General features: G+C 54.7%; 1 protein-coding gene across 4 annotated transcripts; it reads right to left on the bottom strand.

Moving 5' to 3' along the window:
• Window positions 1–650: 650 nt before the first annotated feature.
• Window positions 651–20,302, bottom strand: TMEM9 (transmembrane protein 9). 4 transcript variants are annotated; one of them, XM_025921049.2, is made up of 6 exons: window positions 20,228–20,302; window positions 19,620–19,730; window positions 18,440–18,531; window positions 12,824–12,932; window positions 10,380–10,511; window positions 651–1,691 (listed from the first exon to the last, which is right to left on the bottom strand). In XM_025921049.2, exons 2-6 carry the CDS (start codon window positions 19,692–19,694, stop codon window positions 1,539–1,541), a joined length of 561 nt encoding a protein of 186 aa, XP_025776834.1. In that variant the 5' UTR covers window positions 19,695–19,730; window positions 20,228–20,302; the 3' UTR covers window positions 651–1,538. The 4 variants fall into 4 exon arrangements, with proteins under 4 accessions (XP_025776834.1, XP_025776835.1, XP_086550562.1 ...); XM_025921050.2 differs by having other exon boundaries at window positions 19,629–19,730; XM_086694436.1 differs by lacking the exon at window positions 20,228–20,302 and adding an exon at window positions 20,144–20,189.
• Window positions 20,303–20,485: the final 183 nt, after the last annotated feature.

Raw genomic sequence — 20,485 nt, 5'->3', positions numbered from 1 at the left:
CCCAGCAGGGGGCTCCACACAAAGCTCCTCAATACAAGTTTGCTGGCCCAACCCAAGGGCAGAAACTTTAATCAGATCCAGCTGGTCCCTCTAGGTGCACCGTTTCTGTCTGGGTCTAGGACACACCCCGCACTGCATGTTCTGGGATGGGACAGAGGGCACCGGGCCAGGCTCTGCGGGATGGCCCCTGGATGGTGCTCAGATTTGTTTCCCCCAGGCAGCTGTTTTCCTTGCTGCCCCACACCTCTCTGAAGAGCCGTGGGTTTTCACTAGGGAAAACACACGAGTTTCGAAGTGAGCACTTTTTACTGGTCTGTAAGATACTGACTGACATCAGGACTGTTCAGAGTTGAAGGCGGAATCTCCCCCAAAGAGGAAACACAGAATTTCGAGGTAATTCCCAACGGCCAGTGGATAGAGCTCGTGAGGAGCCTGTCTCCAACCCATCAAGTGAGCGGCACTCCTGGCGAGCCCTGGGGCTCTGCCTGGACCCCGTGGACCCTGCCACACCGACCAGGACTTTCCAGGCTCTGCTTCTCTCCCTGGACCTATTAAAGGACAATGTTCTCTGTCCCTTCTCTGGGACACAGCGTTTATCACATCACTTGTGAAACACTCTTAGCTCTCTAGATCTCTTGAAATCCAGGAAGTGAGAGAAAGAAGACAATTTAATGATGGCTTCCTTGATGTACAGACAACAGAAGGACAAACGTTTCTCTCCATGCACTGGTACAATGAAATTCAGAGACGAGTGGAAATCCAGGGACAGGAGCTATAGCATTTAGAGCCGCTGCTCAGCCCATGGTCACGTGGTCCCACCAACTGGCTCAGTGCAGACATGGGGAGATGGGGGGACAGCCCGGCCTCCTGAGGTGGGGGCGAGGGCCCAGGTGGCAGAGTGAGCAAGGTGCATCAGCACCACCATGCCTTGGGGAAAGAATGCGGGAGAGTGGGGGTGGGGGCAAGCGGGTGGGTGTGCCCTGAAGACACAGTGCGGCTCAGTGGCATCAGCTGCCCCATCAGAACCATCCTGAGGGCTAGAACCAGGCTGAGCGGGACTGAGGTATTGGAGCTGGGAGGAAGGTGGCCATAAGAACCACAGCAGAAAGGAGAACATGCTGACTGCCTTCCTCCCACACACTGAGTCCTCGATGGCCCAGCTCCATCCTGCGAAGGGTAAGAACATTCTGAGATCTGGAGCTGGAAGGGTGGCCAGGGTGAAGTAAGGAGGTACAGACCGTTCCAATCCTGAGGCCACCTGAGGTGTCTCTGCTCTGCTCTGGCCACCACCCCCTCCCCTTAAGCCCAAGATGTGAGCAGGCAAACCAGAGATCAGGGACCCCATCACTCTTCCCAGATTCAATCAGCTGACTAGGACTTTCCTAAAAAGAGAGAGGAGAGGGAAAATGGCCACAGGCTTCTAAACAGAAAACCTGGGAAGGGTGGCACCGAGTGGGGGGAGGGGGCATCTGGCTCCATCCAGCCCCAGAAGCTGGCGGCCGTGGCCTCTGGTCCTTGACCCAACCTCGTCGGCCCATCTAGCTGAGCATCTTGTGCCGATCGAAGACGGTCTTCCGCTGCTCCTGCACCTGCAGCTTCCACCGCTGCTGGGCGCCTTCCACACGCTCTAGGACTGTGTTTGCTCGAGGGCCCCCAAGGGAGGCAGTGGCGGCTGCCACAGAGCGAGCATCCTGCAGTGGAAGAAAAGGGAGAGATTTGGCACTGTGAGCTGGTGGCAGGGGTTGGGGGGGGGGGTGGTTTTGAAAGCCTGACACAGAAAAAAAAATGCCCTCAGAGCAATTCCAAAGGTTGAGCTCCCCGCAGACCAGGAGGCTGGACCTCCCCAATGGCTGGGGGTGGCTTGAGGGCCTTGCCTGGTGGTCCATGGGGCCTAGCATAGCACCACAGCCCAGCTGCAGGCTTGGTGTTTGTAGAATGTGTAAGGTAGGGCCTGGGAAAGGGGGCACTCCGGGAGGAAAATGATCTGAGGCCCCAGTCACCACACGGCTATAGCTTGAGTCCTCGGCTGCATCCCACTGGCCTATTTCTTTTACTTTATTTTATTTACTTGTTTATTTTTCAGAGAGAGAGAGAGGGCGGTGAGAGAGGCAGAGGGAGACTGCATCTCAAGCAGGCTCCATGTGTAGCGTGGAGCCCAATGAAGGGCTCGATCCCACAATCCTGGGAGCATGACCTGAGCAGAAATCATGAGTTGGCTGCTCAACCAACGGAGCCACCAAGCGCCCCCACACTGGACTATTTCTAACCTTCAAGAGGTAATACTTCTTCCTGGACTGTTCACCTCATTTGGTCAGCAGAGGCCCTGATGCCGTCTGCTGTTTGTGGATATGTATCAGTGTGCCCCGTGGCGGGTACAAGGCTGCAGGACTCCTCCGCCCTGCCAGCCACAGCCCAGGGACAGCGGGAAGGCCCAGGGCTTAGGGCCTCGCTGCCCTGACATGGCAGCATGTGTGCTCCAGTGGGGAGGACGGGCCCACCGAGGCATCTGCACGGGAGCTGCTCTGCCAGGCGCTGGACACCCAGCTTACTCCCCCTGGGAAAGAGGGGTTGTCCCTCACTCAGGGAGTCTGGCAGGGATGGGGATTTGGAGTTGGACCCCAGCACTCCCATTCCAGAGCCTGCTCTGGCCCACTCCCCTTTGACAGGTCAGGTCAGGACGGCTCAGCTCCCCTGGGTGCCCTACTGATCCCCTTCCCCTCTGCTCTCGGAACTGCTCTGTTGTCAAAGGCAGTGGCTCCCCTAATTACCACCTCTGCCTCTGAAGCTCCGGAGCCCATGCATTTCCTGCAGGACCCCAACCTGATCTTTGGGGGGAATTAGAGCCGAGGGCCAGGCCCACACCCCTGTGGGGATTTCCTCCCTCGCTCTCCCTGCCTCTCATCTGCTGCCACACATCTCTTAAGGGATTAGCACACCTCTCTAAGCCCAGAGCCGCCCAGTAAATGCAACTTTGCTTCTAATGCCCCGAGCTGGCACGGCTTCTGTCGCTTCACAGCTGCCAGGCTGGGGAGAAGGGAGGGGTGGTTAGGCAAGGGTAGGGGAGGCACAGAGAGCTGGCAGTTGCAGAGAGGTGGCTGGCCAGGGGTGAGGCTGGGAGGTAATTCGCCGTCGCCGCAGAGCTCCGAGTCACTGTCTCATGAGGAACACTGCCCTCTGGGAGCCCCAGTCCACAACCCTGAGGAAGGCCTCCTCAGCCTGGTTAGCTGAGGATCACGGTGACATCAAGGACGCAGGTGCTGTCAGCATGAGGCGGGGGGCGCATTGAGCCTGGAGTCAGGACTCCAGGGTTCTAGGCCGGGGCTCCGAGGGGCCACCTTCTCCCCGCCTCAGACCCCTAGGGCCCATCTCACAGGCCTCCCAGTGGGAGCTGGGACAGAGGGGTGGCCTCAGCCACCTAGCAGCTCTGTGCCCCTGGACAAGTGACTACCTCTCCAAGCTTCAATTTAACGAAGCCAGTCTTTTCAGACTTTTCTGACTGTACTGTCAGCAGGAATTACATTTAAAACTTTTACAAGACACTTAGTATGAGGCATTCGGATACTCTCTGCTCTGCTCCGTTTCATTTTTTAAGATGCGGGTCATGACTCAGTACGTTGATTTCGTGGCCTAACAGTTGGGATCCATACTTTGAAAAACACGGTTTAGGATGAGGAGACAGGTATGGCAAGGTTAAGGAAAACAGTATGTCCAGAGTTCTCAGTGTACCGGCCACCACGGAGTAGGAGCTCAGGAAATGTTTAGTTTCCTTCTTCCTGGACTGCGCAGCTCAGTGGTTAAGAATACTCCGGAATCAAACCAACCTGGCTGTGAGTCTTGGCTCTGACACCTATCGGAATATGACCCTGGGCCAGTCAGCTCATTCTCTGAACCCATTTCCCCATCCATAAGGTGAGGACTGCAAGAGCGGCTTCTTGATGAGGCAAAGAAAGTAAGGCCTTTAGCAGCGCCTGGCAGATAGCAAACGCTCCAATTACTCATGGCAGACCCTAGCTCTACTAGGTGGGAGAGAGGAGGAGAAAGCCGGCAGCCTGCTGCCAGAGGGAGCTGCCTTTGAAAAACCCCCATGGCCCTGTACCACCTTTCAATGCTGTTCCTTCCCCGTTCAGCTGTGCCAGCTGAGGGCTACGGGGGGCCAAGGACAGGGCTCCATGTGGCAGCATAGGTGACGTGGGCACTGAAGCCCCACTGAGGAAGCTGTTGGCCCACCAGGACCTTGCTGTTCTGGCTTCAGGGGCCACAGGGGCTTCTCTCCCCTCCCCCCTCAGGCCCCCACCTCTAATCATGTCCCTTCTGGGTCCCACAAGGAGTGCCCAGGTGCGAGCTCCAAGGTGTGGGCTGGGATACCCAGGCAGGCTTGGAGGGATGGGGCAGCTCCAGCCCTGCTTCTCCTCAACTGCTCTGCATCTCGGGAGGACGTCTTGAGGAGAGGAAGCCAGAGGAAGCCAAGAGCAGAGCATTAAGGGAACATGCTGAAATTCACCGCATTACCACAGTATCATTTGTTTTCCCTTCATGTAAAGTCTTAACAAACAGCTCCTAAGTGGGGGAAAGCTGCTGCTGAGAGCCTCCGTGTTTCCATTGCTAATAGTCTGATTAAAAGGTATTAAAGACTCCACATCTGTTCTAGAGACGGCCCAGAGCGGGGCCTTACCCTTGCCCGTTCTGCAGACAGAATGGCAGCTGGAGGAGGAGAACAGCACCATTTCTAGCCCCTTTCCTCCGACCTAGCTCCTTTCCTCTGGGGCTGAGTGTCCGGGAACTAAGGGAGGCCAGAGGGCAGCTAGGAGAGGAGGAAGGCGCCGGATACTGATGGGACACCAGGAGATGCCCGGTGGGACCAGACTAGCACGACGATGACAAGCATCACTAAGTGCCGTGGGTTCTGCTAAGTACTTTATGTGGATTCTCCCCAGGCTTACAAGACTGGCACATGGGAAACATCACTCCCATCTGCAGATGAGGAAACTGAGGCTATGGGAGATGAATCATTTTGCTACCCAAGGTCACACAGCCATTTTGGTGGCTGAGCTGGGGTTTGAACCATGTCTGTGATTCTCTTATCCCAGCACTCTGCTGGGTCCTTCTTTGTCTGGTTTCTCCTAAGAGGGAGCCAATGTGGAAACCCAAAGAAGCAAGCTGCTATCTTTCCGCTACACTGGAGGAAGAACAAAGCACCTGTAAAGGCACCCAGAATCAGGCACTTCAAGCCACCCTCCCATCCAGGCCTGGCAGATACTGGTGCACACAGGCCAGAGCTGACGACCACCATCAAAGTGGCCTAGATGAAGCCCCTCCAGCCCACACAGGAGCACTGGTTCTGAGTCAACACTGGGCTGGGCCGAAGCCTCTCTGATGACAAGAAGATGGAGGAAAAAAGAACCCCCACCTGGAGCTGCGGCCCCTCCACCGTTGTCCCCAGCCCTGGGAGTGGGGGCAGGACCGGCACTCTTGTCACTTACCCAGTCACACAGCTAAGAATGGCTCTGGTGCAAAGCCCTTCAGAAAAGTGACCACACAGCCTCCCTCTGTTTTCCCAGTTTAAATCCTTCCTGCTGTCACCTAATCCCACTGCTTCTCTGCTGCAAAGCTCTCCCTGACTCCCACATGCTCCCAGTCACCTTCCTAGGACATGGCATGATGCCATTCCCCCACCCAAAAACCCTGCCTGCTGACTCGGCTCCTCACAGATGAAACACTCGTGGGTACGGCATTCAAGGCCCCTGAGCTGGCTGAGGCGCACACTCCCGGCCTCACCTCCCCTGCGTCCCCCAGCCCTGCAGCCACACTGGTCCAGGCAGCAGCCCCTCATTCTTAAGGATGCACAAACATTTGTCAAACTGGAACACACATGATCCTGATTACATCGCACCCAATCCAGACTGAGGAAACCACACTAAGAGTTCCGGTGTCGTGGCTACTAAGTGGCAGAGTCCGACTCCAACCCCGAGCTGTGGCTCCAAAGCCCTGCTCCCAACAACAGTGCTGGGAGTCCTCTAACGGATGATCTAGAATCACATACTTTTCTGTCTATCCCCAGAGGAGGTGGGAGGACTGTCCCCATCAGCGTGTATCTCCAAGTCTGTCAGCTTCCCTGGAGGGAGAGCCCTGAGCACACATGCGGCCCGCCTATCCGTGGACAGAGAGGGAGGCCATCCCAGTGGCCCTGAGCCTTCTCGCCACCCCGGTTCCTTCGTGCCCCCAGCTGCTGCCCTCGTCGTCACCACCATTCTTTGCTTCCCCACACACCCCTCTCACACGGAGGGCCTGGAGCTGCACCCAGCCCCAGTGGGGTGAGATCTCTGAGGACCCCGCAGAGCTCAGGGGCCCATGCTACAAGAAGCAGAGACACCCAGAGCCTCATGGAAACCCTTATTTCTCTCTTCAAAGAGGGCCAAACCTGTACATCTAAAACAGCTCTGTTTGCTGTTTCTGTCCCAGCAAACATGCTTGCTTCCTCCTTTCAAAGGGTGTCTGAGCCTGGGGATTAAGCCTAATGCTGCCGGAATCCCAGGGGAGGCAGCGCTAAGCAATCAGGGCCCACCGAGGCCTGCCAGCACTTTCAAAGGGAACACGCCAGGCTTTCATCTCCCTCCTCAGGCGCTGGGGCTGCGGCTGTGGGGGAGGCTTCCCTTCCCCTTCCAGACCTCTTGCCCCAGGGCAGGAGAGCTCCTGGCCACAGGAGTTGGGGGAATGGGGACAAGGGCCCCCAAACCTGGGAAGTGATCCAATCCCTAGACCCATCTCTGACTGGGTCCCAGACTCAAGGTGGGAGGTGGGGTGGGGGCACCAGAGCCTGGACAGTTTCCTCCTCAAGGTCACTGAGTTGTACGGGCCCAGAACTTTCAAAGAACTGAGAGGTCCTATTCCAACTTTCCTCCTTATAGGGTGAAAGCTAAATCCGTTACCCCAGGGGAGACCCTGTCCTTCTCGCTTCCTTAAGGGAAACATTCTCCAGACCATCAATGAACCCAGAGACACAGCCTCAGCCCTGGCTCTGCTGCTGCTCAGCCAGGTGGCCTTGGGGCCTGCTCTCCTTGCCCCCAACCCCACCCCACCCCCCTTTCCCCAAGTGCACGGAGAGAGGTGGGTCAGCACAGTATCCCTCAACATCCGAGACTAGGGGCACTGGGTCTCTGGAGAGATGAAACCTTTGGGCACTACTGACCCCAGTGTCCCTACAGCAGCCGAGCTATCAGTGTCCCATCCATCCTCTGAGCTGGCTCTGAAGAGCCCCCTGCCAGGAAGCCTTCCTTCCCAGACTAACAGGAAAAAAAGGGTAAGTGCCCAGCCCCCAGTCTAATAAAGAGCTTCCCAGAGCACCCAGCTTTCTGACTGCCCATCTCCTAAAACCTGATCTCACCAACTGCCTTCATGGTCCCTGCTCATTCCTTTGGTTGGGGCTCCATCTTGGGACATAAACCCCCTGAGGGCAGACATGAGGTCTACAAATCTACACAGCGCCACCTGCAGGATTCTTGAGTCCAGAGGAAAGAAGAGACGCCATGTCCATGGGAGAAAAATGGTGCTGCTGAACCCCCAGGAGGGATGACCTAGGAACACCTAAGTTGGGGACACCATACAGAATCACAAGGTGAGGGGATGGGGAGCCAGGCTGAGTACTGGGACTAGGGGACAATCCATGCTAAGAGTGCTACAACGGGGGGACAGACCCCACTCACGGCTGCCTGAAGGTGTTCCTTTAACCACCCTCCGGAGCTGCACCCAGGAGCTGCACCCTGCCCCACCCTCCACATCTGTGCAGAGCTGGCTGGGTCACGGTATCAGAGACTGAACACCTTTTATTACCTTCTAGAACCTTGGGGTAGGAGGTGAGGATGTCATCCCACCTCTCTCTACCAAGGCAGAAATCCCCTCCACAGTGTGGAGTCTGGGCTCGCCGGCTTCCGCTTGAGGGCTGCCTAAGGCACCCCACTGCCCTTGCAGGCACCCATGATACATGGCTGGACAGCACCCCCTCGTAGGCCAATCCTCCTTCCTATTCAGCCAAAATCTGCACCCAGGGGACGTCTTCCCTTGGATTCAGGATCTGCTCCAGTGGATTCAGGATCTGCTCTCAGGAACTGGATGACCAAATCTAACCCCTCCACTCTCCCTAAAGCCCCTTCATACAGAGGCAGCTGTGACTTAAGACTCCAAGTGGGGAGCGTCCCAGGTCTCCTGGGGGAGAGGGGCCTGCGCCCAGACCCAGGGATGGCAGGCTGCCCTCCCCTCTGGCACCACATCCAGGATGGCAGGAGACACAACAAGGCCATGCCCGAGAGCCACACATTCCAGAGAAATCGCGGTGCGGACTGGGTAATCACGGGGCTGCATCTCTCAATTACTCCCCCAGCCAGGACTGCAATTACCACATTACCCCTAATCGCCGAGTGTTTATTAGCAACGCTCCTCCCCATCAGAGCTGCTATTACTGCACATTAATAACCGGGTAGGCACACAAGGTTTCCTCTTGAACACAGACCACCCAGCCGCCAGTGCCACCAGCTCCCAGGCCCCAGCTCCAAGGGGCGAGGCTCAGCCTCTCTGTTCCCCCTTTGGCCAAACGCATGTCGGCAGGAGGCTGGGGGCAGACTGGGGATGGTCCAGGCACACACCCAAGAGAAGCAACAGGGCCCATGGGATGGCCAGGCCTCCCTCCTTTCCTGGCCTCGTCTTCCTGCTCGTGCTGGCTTAGACCCACAATGGCTGCACACTGAGGTCTGAGCCCTGGACCCTCTTGGTGGGGGACCCGCCCTTGCCCACCTCCGATCCAGTGCCTGAAATGTTCTAAATTCTGACTGCCTGGTGGCAGTTTAGCCGATGCCTGGTGATTTCCTGTGACTCCAAACGCACTCGCTTACAAGGGAGCCCACCCGACACATTATCAGCGGTGTCATCTGCAAGAAGATTCCTTCTTAGATCTCGTGAAATCTCCCTCTTGTAACTCCCAACTGTGGGTCCTCGTACCCCTGGCTTTACCTGGGCGAAGCAAAGCCCTCTTCTGAAGACGTGCTATCCGAAGGCCGCTGTCACGTATCTCCTTGAGTTTGGCTTGTTTGGTTTTTTTTTTTAAGCTAAACATCTCCTGGTTGCTTCAACTTACCCTCCCAGGACATGGCTGAGATACTTCACCCCTAGAAGCCCCTTTGTGCATGCGCTGGTTCATTCACTCCTTCCCTCACTCTGGGGATAAACAGTATCTTCCAGCAGCCAGAGCCACCAAGGACACAGCTAACGGACCGGTCTGTGCTTCCCACAACTTCTCAGAGCGTGTCCCTCAGGGTAGAGAGTGGCAGTGAGACCTGCCCTGCCTTCAGATGCCACTGCTCTGAGGTTGTTGTGGTGGCTGTGTGATCCCATAGAGGGGGAGCTCCGGGCGTGCGGGGCGAGGAGCCTCCCTCAGGCGGCGTGCTGGCTCATCACACCCCTGCCCAGGCCGCCTACACACGCACCACTTCTCACATTTTTTTTTTTTCCTGCAGCCATCCTCTGCCCCGCACAGGGCTTCCTCTGCAGGGCGCCCCTAACCCCTCAGCATGGGGACAGATACAGGAGGGCAAGAGTGGCTGCTAGCTATGCCGGGCCTGACCTGAGGGGTCTGCAGGCTGCCTGGTGCCAGTGGTCCCCCATCTCCTTTATCTAATGACGTTGAAACTCCTGAGCCTGATATTTGAGGCCAACAATAATCTGGCCTAAACCTACTGGCCAGCTCTATTTGCCACTATTCCTCCTGCCTACCTTACCCTCGGAACGCTCCAAATTCCTCAAGCACACACAGTGATTTCCCACCTCAGCACCGCTACCTACTTTACTCCTCACTGGCTCTCAAAATCCTACTTTCCTCTCGAGGCGCCCAGGTTGTGTTTTGCATCGAGCAGGTGCTCCGCAGAGGACTACAGAATGACTAAAGGACAAACCTGCCACCTCCAAGTCTGCCAACAGCTTGACACCAGTGTCTGAGCAACCGGTGTCACGTGTTGTGTTCACGTGTGACCGGCCCTGGCTGGCCCACTCCCCCTCGGCCTAGAAAGGCAGGGTAACAGGAACATATGGCTCCCCCCGCCGATGCCCTGAGGCTGCCTGATGTCAGACATCGGGAGAAGTGTAGGGCCACCTCCCGCTTCACCTGGAAGTGCAAAGGACAGTCCCCTGCCGAGGAAAACTCTAGAGTCTGGGTGACGTGTGGGACACTGAACAGAAGAGCGAACTGGAGTATAGGGGGTGGGGGACATGGATCCTCAACGAGGCCTCTGTAATGCTATTCTGGTTCTGCCCCGGGGACTCGCATGCCGGGGGCCCAGGACCCCACGTGTGGGCAGAGGTACTGGCAGGGCCCTGGCGCCCAGAACCCCGGTTACCTCGTTCTCCTCCTCATTGTGCAGCTGCTCGGTGTATGCATCCGGCTTTCGAATGAGAGGATCCACCAGCATCAGGAAGGCCATGTAGAGCAAGAGGGCCCCCACCACTGACAGGTAGATGACAATGGTAACCTGAAGGAAACAACCAGCTTGTCCTGTGAGCATCCTGGGCCAGGAGGGCAAATCGTGTCCATTCCCGTGCTGTGCATATTTGATGGCGCAGCTGCCTCAACTTCTGCACTGGGGAAGGGCGAGGACACTGGGGGCTTGGAGGGCAAGAGGGAAGGGAATGTGCCCTATTCCACATGTGTACCAGCTCTGCCCCTAAACTGAGGGGACCCCCCAAGAATGACGGACATAAAAACAACAGATAATGAAGGAAGACATCTGGATTCTGACACCCCAAGATGCTCCCAGGGGTGGGGATCAGGGAAACAGGGCTACCAGGATATCTCTAAGAAAGGGTGGAAAGCAATTGGACACTAAGAGCAAGGAAGAACCGGCTGGTGAAGAGGCCTGAAGGCAGAGGCCGAGCACCTGGGCACAAGGGCTCACTCCCCCCACCAACGGGATGGACAGGTGCGAAGCTGCGGTCCTGAGAGGGCACGCCAACCGGTGGAGGGGGACAGACCGGCAAGGTGTGCACTGCAGGCTGGAGGCTACATCTCCCCCTCCCGGCGGTCACCCCGGGAGTAATTTCTGTAATTTCTGTTTTACAGAAGATAGATTCAGTGAGGCCAATTCAAGGTTTCCAGTGTGATACTCTGGGCATTTAAGACAGGATTCTCCAAGACACTTAGCAGCTTCAGTCCCTGTAATGGCATTACTAATACACCTCAGTTACTGGGACTACAGAAGCACCTTTGCTTGTGTCCAAATGCCCCCTGGGCGGCTGCCATCACCTGAGAACGGTGAGGCTAAACCGCTCAGCCTAGGTGCCAAGGTTAGCAAGTGGGAGAGATGTAACCTGAACTCAGATTTACTGACTGTCTCAAATGCTTTCCTACTTCCACAATGCCTGGCCATCACTGGCCTCTGAACCCGGCCTTGACCCTAAATGGACTGCGAGGAGGGATAAAAGCAAGAAAGAAACCTTGGGACTTTCAAGTCAAAGCTCAGCTCAAAGGTCAAGTTCAACTGGACCAACTTCCTCCCTGATTGGGGCATCAGCGTTCATGCCTCTTTAAACAGGGCAAACGATCAGACCTCTTGCCTGTACCCCAGGAAGGGGAAGGGGAGTAGAGACTGAGTCTCTAATAGGCTAAAGCTGGGGGGAGGGGGAGGCTCCTTGGGAGGAGGACTGGAGGGAAATCTGAGGGATTAGGAAGTGTGTCTGATGAGGTCCCCATATCGGGAAGTCCCTTTCTGCCAAACAGGGACAGGGGACACTTGGCTCAGAATTCAGTCTCAGCCACTTGGTCCCCAGAGGGTGGGGCCCCAGAGCACGTTCAGAGCAGGAGAAAGATGCTCCAGGAGTGGCTGGTTCAGGTGGGAGGATAAAAGGAGTGACAGACGTGGGGGATAGGCAGCTGCTTTCCATGAGAAAGGCGAGAACACAGAGGACTGCAGGGCAGGGAAGGTGCTGCCAGCTCCCTGGTCTGGGAGGACAGCAGTGAGCATCGCCTCCCCTCCTGAGCCTCAAAAGGAGAAACCTGGACGAGGCAGTGTCGTTAAATTCCCAAATTCCTTTCTCGAGGCTATTTCTAGACTCTCCACAGAACCAGGTTCTCCACAGAACCTGGCCAGGAAGGCCTTAAGTTAGAAATCGGTAGACGGGGTCTGGCTCAGGTGTTGGAACACAGACTAGGAGTCCCGGGGGGGCTGTGGGTGGACGAGACCCTGCTAGCGTGAGCCGTGGTCCTGTTGCGTCCGCCTCAGGCAGAGGAAAGAACAAGGCCCCCGTCCTCACTCGCTACGGGAGTGGTCGTGTCTACCACTTCTCTCCTGAATTCACCCAACAGCCTAGGAGAACGAGGGTCAGGGCTGAAGCCCCTCCTGCCCAGCTGCCCCATGCAGACACCTCGCCCTTGTCCACAGCTCTTGGGACCTTTTCAGGACTCTGAGGAGTTCGGTAGACTGGATGTTCCGGGAGGGCGGGCTTATTGCTCTATTAGCAGCATCCTACACGGTGCCCAGAACATAAAAGGCACCTGAAGGAGGCTCCCTGAAGGAATGGGAGAGAGAGGAAGGGAAAGACTGGAAAGAAAAGAGTGACACTGAACACCTCTCCCAGGTTCCCAGCGCCCCCGTGTAATGGGAGCCACTGGACAGAGGTCAGAGGAGAAAGCTGCCTCCAAGAAGGTGTGGGGAGCGGGCCCCTGCATCTGCGACCAGGCCAACGCAGAAGCCGGTCCCACAGCCACTTGGGATGCTCAGAATACAGCCAGAGACAGTGAGTGCCGGGCAGCTGGGGATTGGAGGGGGGCCCCCGAGAGCCGGGCTACCTTGATGGTGGTGGTGCTGCGTTCTTCATACTTGCACTCGCACAGAAGACAGTAGGCCTCCACGTCGTGGCCGGGCACTGGCATGGGCTCCACCACGTGCAGGCAGTTGCTGCAACAGAGACAGACAGGGCGGTGGGAGCAGGACCACAGGAAGCGGGCAGCCTGGGAGGGGAGGGGCTGGGCAAAGGTGAGGGTGTTCCCAGGGAGTATGGAGTTTATAAAGGGTCAGGCTGGCGCCAGCCCCCTTCCCCAACTCAGAGCCTCACAGCACCTGGCCACTGGCCATCCGAACCAGCTCTCCAAAGTGTGCCTACAGGGCTGGCACGAAAAATGCTAACGTTCCCCAAACTTCTACCCTTAGCTGCCCTCATGTCTCCTGCTATGGTTCCCCTGCTGGGGCTTATCCATTCCAAAGATTTTCAACTCCGAGCTGGTGAGGCCTAGACTGGTATCTTAGACTAGAATCTCTTAGTCAGGACCGCCCCGGGGCCCTCCTACGTCCAGCTGCCCACTGGATTCACCATAGGAGCACCCCACAGGGTCCGCAAACTCTACGTCCACCCCTCCGCCCCTCTGCCCCAACCCCCCAGTCCCGGAGTCTATGTTACAAACGGCAGAAAGCACCCCTACTGTCCACTCCACTGACCAAGTCAAAACCTGGCAATCACCTTGACACTGCCTCTTCCTCTCACCTATGAATCCACCAAAAGCCAGTGATTTTACCCCCTTAGACATTTCTAAGACCCACCTTCTCTATTGTCTCCCGCTGCTGTGTCTCAGATGAAGTTCTCATCATTCTTGCTTCGGGCAAATGACCCAGCCTCCCCACTGCTCTCCTGCTCTTGTTGGCCCTGTGCCAATACTACCTGCACCTGGCAGCCGAGTGGTGTTACCAAAATGAAACTCTGGTCATGTCACCCCCAGCTTAAAGCCTAAAGCTGGTGCAATGTCTCCACCCAGCCTCTAGGGTGAGAACGAACTGAGCTGTTGCCCCTCGGCCTCCTACTGATCCACCTGATTCCAGGGCCGCCTACCTGTCCAATTCCATCCCCTGCCTCCCCTCAACCTGCTCCCCATCCTCCTCCAGCTATGCTGATCTTCTGGACTCTTCTCTGAATGAGCCATGCTCCCTTCCTTGACACATCTCCCACCCTCTGCCAGGAATACATGGCTTTTCCACCTTCCCTTTCCATGCTCTGAATCCTACACCTCCTTGAAGATCCAGCTCAAAGACCTGACCTCTCACTCTGCTCATCTCTATCACAGCACTGACCACACTGTACTGTGATCTCACCTTTATTTGTACGGTTGCCCCCAGGAGATGTTGAGTTCCTTGAGGACAGAGGCCATCCCCAGCACCCTGGCAGAGCTGCACTCAGTGAACAAGTGACTGCCAAATGAATCCCATGTTCTAACAGTATGCCCACATAGCCCACCTTTCCCTAACAGGGCTCCCGCAGAAGGTGAGCCAAAGATCACAGGCCCATTTGAAAAGGTGGTGGGTTCAGGAAGGCAAAGTGGCATCTCCACCACGATGAGGTCAGGACCCAAACCCTGATCGTTGGCTCATCTTTACATCTGACCCTCAGCTTCAGTGGGGCCTGTGCTCAGCTCTTTATCTGGGTCTCTCGATCAGCCCCAGCCCTTCAGATCGGCAGGTTTTCAACAAGTATGGTTCACAGACCACAGTAAGCCAATGACCTAGAGAATGCGCCTTTATCACTACCACCAGGAAAGGTCAAACACACCCTCAGAGGTTCACGGAGGCGAGCCAGGCATCACACTGCCATGGACCGCCAGGTCTGGGCTGTCCTGGCTGTGCCGCTAAGTGTCTGGGGCCCTGGGCCTATTTTCTCCTCTCTGAGATGCAGGGGTTGTACCAGATGACCTTTAAGGCCCTTCCTGGTCTAACAGGAAGCCTGCAAGAGTCACGCATAGCTCTCTGAAAACAACCAGGCCTGTTCTGAGCTATCCAGGGTCCTTTTAGACTCAGGCTGGGTTTTTGGCAGAGGCATCAAAGACGTGTGACGTGAAGATCAAGTGTTGACATAAAAATGAGATGTCCTCTAAAATCCTCTGATCCCCTTAAAAATCTGGCCCGCAGCATATGTGATTTCATCTAAACCTCTGACGATTCCAGTTTCACCACTGGGTAGCAACTTCACCACATCACTCCTAGCTGCATGAAGGGGTCCTCTTCTACCGTAACTAAATGCATCATTTCCAGACCCTGCACACTGCCAGTTCTGGGGGCTGATGGACAAGGCCAGGTTCACGCACAACACTTGGTCATCAAGTGTTCACTTGGGACCTTCTCTTTTCCAGGAAGTCCCCACAAGCCTCCTGAGGACCAGATGCCTCCTTTCCGAGCCACACGGGGTCGTGGTTTAGAAGGTCACGCCAGTGTTGCAGGAGGATATGTGGACTAACCCCAAGGCCAAGGTGGAGTGTCAGGGGGAGCTGGGAGGGGCCAACCCAGGTTCTTCAAATTGGAATGCTATTACAGGAACAGGCTGTTTCTAGAAGGGTTAGGGCAACAGTAAACGAAAAGCTGTAATTTTTCTGCTGGCTCTGGCGCTCCTGAGAGTCAGTGAAACCCTAAACATGATCCTGCTCTCTAAAGCTTTCCTTTACCTTTTTGGGGATCAGTGCTATCAAAAGACTCCAAGCATTGGCCAGAGGACATTAAGGGGAGAGGTCTACAAAGATAAGCTGGGTTTAATTCTCTGCTCTTCTATGTGTTCTGTGATGGCAGGTAATTTATTTACCCTTTCTGGGTCTCGGTTTCCTCATTTATAAGTGGAGGCTGAACTCCATCGGTGTCTTTCAAGCTGTGCTCTCTTAGAACCACTCAAGAACCACTGTGCAAGGAGGTGGGCTGAGGGAGGGGCTGAGGGACGGGTCCCTCTCGGCACTGGTTCTGATTTTGTTTTGTACGTTGTTTCCAAAACAGATTCTGTCGATAGAAAGGTTCAGTTTGTATAAGTCTGAAAGACACTGAACTAGCCAACCTGTTTGGTTCCTTCCTACTCTGGGATGGCCTCTAATACATTATCTCCTCGGCAGGCCCACCAACAGGGCAACATTGTTAGGGTTTCTGCCCTTCTACAGGCATGTGGTTATGAACTACCAGCACTAGATGGCAGGATACCAGCACCGCAGGAACATAAATGCCATTAAATGTGAGGACTGCGGCTCAGGCAGTTCTGGCTTCACTCTGCACCACAAAGGAGGGTGCAAGTATTGCCCCAGCTGTGGACCAATGTGACAGCACAGTGACAAGGTGGCAGAGACTTGAAGACACAACTGGACTCCTCTGGTCCTAGCACGGAGACCCTAAGACCACATGTCAAGCCCCATCCCATTACTAAGGGAGTGTCACCAGTGTTGCTGGGTCCTAGAATCTGTCCAGCCTCGGTTTCTACCTACCACCCTAATGGAACTGTCTCAAAGTTCTCCATTAAGATTGTTCATTAGGCAATCCCCTAATTCTGATTTCTAAGGAGAAGATAAACTACAGCCTGAGAGGTCCAGACAAGACTCGTTTCTCTGTGGGCATCCACACTTGGGTTTTCAGACCATAGTATAACCCCAGGGCGGAGACATTGCTAATAAAATCTGCTGTTGCCTGTGCGATGTAGTCTTATTACCTGCTGTGGGGCTCTGACAGTCTATCAGATCATTTCCTGATGTTATTTGAGCTCTAACCCCAACATACAAGGAGGTCACAGGGGCTCCTCCCAGGACTTCATGTCTCAGGGCTTTGTGACTCCATCAGGACAGGCAAAACCAGAGGGAAACAGTCTACCTATGTTGTGGGAGGAGCTCAAGTTTTCTGGGGCTTGGTGTAAGTCTGACGATTATCTATGTGGCCTCTAATAACGCATGATAATATATATTAATATTAGCTAACATTTACACAGCACTTACTATGTCCAGGCATTGTCTAAGCGCTTTACTTACACAGGTACGTACAAGCACATATACCACACACACACGCCCACACACACACACACACACACACACACACACACACACATTTAATACTCAAAATACTGCCGCCCATCTTCCAGATGAGGAAACTGAAGTACATTGGAGAGGAAGTAACTTGTCACAGAATGAGCAAATGGCAGACCTAGAGTGAGGGCAAGGCAAGCCAGATCCCCAGCCTGTGCATCTAACTAGACAGCCTCTCGGAAAATCACTCAGACTATCTCAGAACTGGGTAAATTCAAAATTCCCAAATGCTTCTCCGAACAAACTGCCTCAAGATCACCTACAGAACTTTAAGAAAATGTTACCCCTGCCTTCCTGTTCCCAATACTTACGGAATCGAAATCTTAGGGGGGAGGAGATCTAATGTAGGGCATGGTGACTATCGTTAACGATACTGTCTTATACACTTGAAAACTGTGGAGAGAGTAGATCTTAAATGTCCTGACCACAGACACAAAAGGTAATTATGTGAGGAGACGGAGGTGTTAATTTACCTTACTGTGGCAATCATTTCATAATATGTATATCAAACCATCAGGATATACACCTTAAACTTACACAAAGTTCTACGTCTAACGTATCTCAGTAAAGCTGGGGAGAAAAAAAACAACAGAATCCAAAATCTTGGGGGGCAGAAGGTGCTGGCAATCTGCATTTTCTCAAAGCCCACCTGATGATATTACCGTACAACCAAGCAGGCGCACTGACCTGGACATCCCCTCCCCATGAAGTGAATCCCTTCTAACAGTGCCCTTAGCAAAGAATCACCCCATCTGTGCTCAGATCCCTCCAAGGATGGGGCTTCCCAGCTCCTAAAACAGTCTGGATTAGAAATGTTTCCTCAGCTCACACTTAAATCTGTTTCCCTGAAGTTTTCCTTAAAGTTGTTTCTATTGGCTCCAATTCTACACCAAAAAACCACATGGAACATAACGGATTCCCATTCCCAGGCGCCCCACCTCCCATAGCATGCCAGCCCTGCTCCTGGTCTTTGTCAGTCACCAGATGTCCCCAAACCCTCCCCTCGTTGAGCCTCCCTTAAATCACTCCTTCTAGGACAATGTGTTGAAACTTCCTTTAATCAAGCTGGTCTCCTCTCTCTGAATTTGTGCTTCTTCATTTCTTTTTTAACGTGAAGCAGCTAGAAATGAATTCAGGACTCCAGGAGTATAATTTAAAATTCCCCTTTGGATTTTAGACTCTGCAGTTATAAAAAGGGAACACTACCTATCTCGCCTACCTCACAAGGTGTTAATGACACTGGTACAGAATAACACACGTAACAGAGCTTTGCAAAAGTACACAAAAGATCCCACAGTATGCGGGCATACTAACAACCTCTCCCAATTTCTCTGCCACCATTTTGCACATATGAATAAACACCCAAACCAAAGCAAAATAACAACATCCACTTCTCTGACCAGGAACCCCTCAGCTAGAATTCAAGGCACCTAGGCCCTGTTCGCAACTGGCTGTGTGACCATGGACAAAACAGTGCTTTGTACACTGTCCATAGGAATGAGAGAGCAAGCTTATCCTCCAGGGGTCCAAGAATCCCAGGAAACACTTGTAACTTCAACTAGTTGAAGCAGCCATGAGCCAGCCTGTACAGTGCCTTACCAGTCCTTCTGTGACACATTCTGGTTGTAAATGTGCCCACTGATGTTTCTATATGGTGGACAGATGCATTTGCAACGGATATCTTCAGAGCTCTGGAAGAAAAAGCGTATCAGGTAGACAGGGCCCATGGGTTCAGGTTCTAGCAAAGACTTTCAGCTTTCATTTCCCTGTTCTATATATGAATGCTCTTGACCTTTCCCATCCCCAAGTTCAGCAAGGAATGGCTTCTGCAGGAAGGATGCTAGTATCACAGGACCCTCAAGACGTCAACTGTCCAGGTGGCAAATGAGACCCCCAGAGAGCTGCCTAGGGCTGTCATTCCCTACTAGGGTGCTTTGGAGTAGGGATGTGTGTGGCAAGCAAAGTGACAGTCCTCTACTCTGGGCCCCACATCTGCTGTGTGCACCTCTGTCCGGCAATCTTGATGATGAGACCCTTTCTCCCCACCCCTCCATCATCCCATCTCCAACTTCCCAGGTTAGGATGAGGGCAGAAGTAAACAAGAGAAAGAGGGTCATTTCTGTGGGAATACCCAAGCAACCCCTTAGGAAGTTCTTCCTCTCTGAAATGGGTAAGAAACAACACCACAAATATTTTCATTCCAATCAGGAATTCCCCAGGGAGACTGCAAGCAAACCCTCCGACTCCACCTTACTTAAAGCCTTGGGGATCTTCAAATTTTCAAATACCACAGAGCTGCCCAGCTCCGGGTAATATGCCCCTAAAAAAAAAATAGCAATTTCTCCAGAGTCCCAGTGCTTAGGGTGGGTTAGGCTGGTCACCCTTGGCAACAGAAACTCCCAACTATGTAGGACTTCACACTTAAAGAGCATTTCTACTCACTGTATCACTTGATTCTCCTTCAGCAGAGTAGTGGATATTATAACCATAGTTATTTTAACCCAGGAGCAAAGGAAGATATGGGGAACTTAGATAATTCCTTCAAAGACAAACTCCCTTGCTGGAATCCTACCTCGGTTTCCATCTGGTCCAGAACCTATGTTCTGTGCACCACCCCACTCCTCTCACTCCACCCTTCCCGACGCCTGCAGTTCTGCGCCTGCGAGTCCCAAAAGTATGGCCCATAAACGAGTGAGAGGGGCAGAGCTGAACAGCAGCTACCCCTGGGGAAGCCCTGTCCGCAGGGAGGGTGGTCGTGCAAGAGGTGCTGCTGTCTCACCTCCCTCACCTTGTTGGCTTGAGCTGGGGGCACCAGCAAGCACCCGACCACGGCCACCAAACATAGGAGCTTCATGCTTGGCAGGCTGGGGGTGCCAACCAGACCGGACACCTGCATAAGAGATATGAAGTCGGGCAAGGAAAGGTGACCACACCACTGTCGGCATTCTCGGCCCCTTGGCCGTCTAGCCGGGACGTGGGAATGGGGTTGGGGGCTGGGCTCAGCATCCCAGGGCCTCCTAAAACCCTGTAGCCAAATGCTGCCTTCCCTCTCCCCCAAGTCTCCGGCTCTCGACTGCCCACCCGGGGCGCCCAGAAGAGAGGCCTCCCGGGGACACGGCCGCAGGGGGCCTCGAGTCCAGAGGAGCAGGCCACGCTCCGTGCTCTGACCCTCGCATTCCATTCCACCGCCCTCCGCCATCTCTGCCTCCGCCCGCCCGGCAGCTCCTCCCCGCTCAAGGCCCGACGAAAACTTTGGGTGCAGAGGCTGGAAGACCTGATCCGACCGCCAAGGCCAGTGCCCACCTAATCTAGGGGTCTTGGGCAGTCCCCGAATCCCCGGGTGCCCCCACGACCCCTGTCCCCTCCCCCAACGCGCCGTCCGCTAACCTGCGAGCCCCGCCGCTGCTGCAGAAGACCCAGCCGGTCCCGCCCCCTCCCGGCCGCTATTGGCTGCCGGAGCAGTCTCTCAGCCCAACCTCGCTATCGCCAAGGTAACAAGACCCACCTTCGCCTGGGCTTAGAGGCTCCGGCGCAAGGGAGAGGAAGGCATTTCTCAAACCCGACCAAACAAGAAAAGGGAGCGTCAGTCAGTCTTCCAGGCCGAAACGTGGAAGGGTCTTGCCTTTGTGGGGCCTGTAAAACTAC

Source organism: Puma concolor, chromosome E4 (genome assembly GCF_028749965.1).
Source record: "Puma concolor isolate L17-30 chromosome E4, mPumCon1.1.hap2, whole genome shotgun sequence".
Classification (NCBI taxonomy): domain Eukaryota; kingdom Metazoa; phylum Chordata; class Mammalia; order Carnivora; family Felidae; genus Puma; species Puma concolor.
This window is presented reverse-complemented; position numbering and strand designations above follow the sequence as displayed.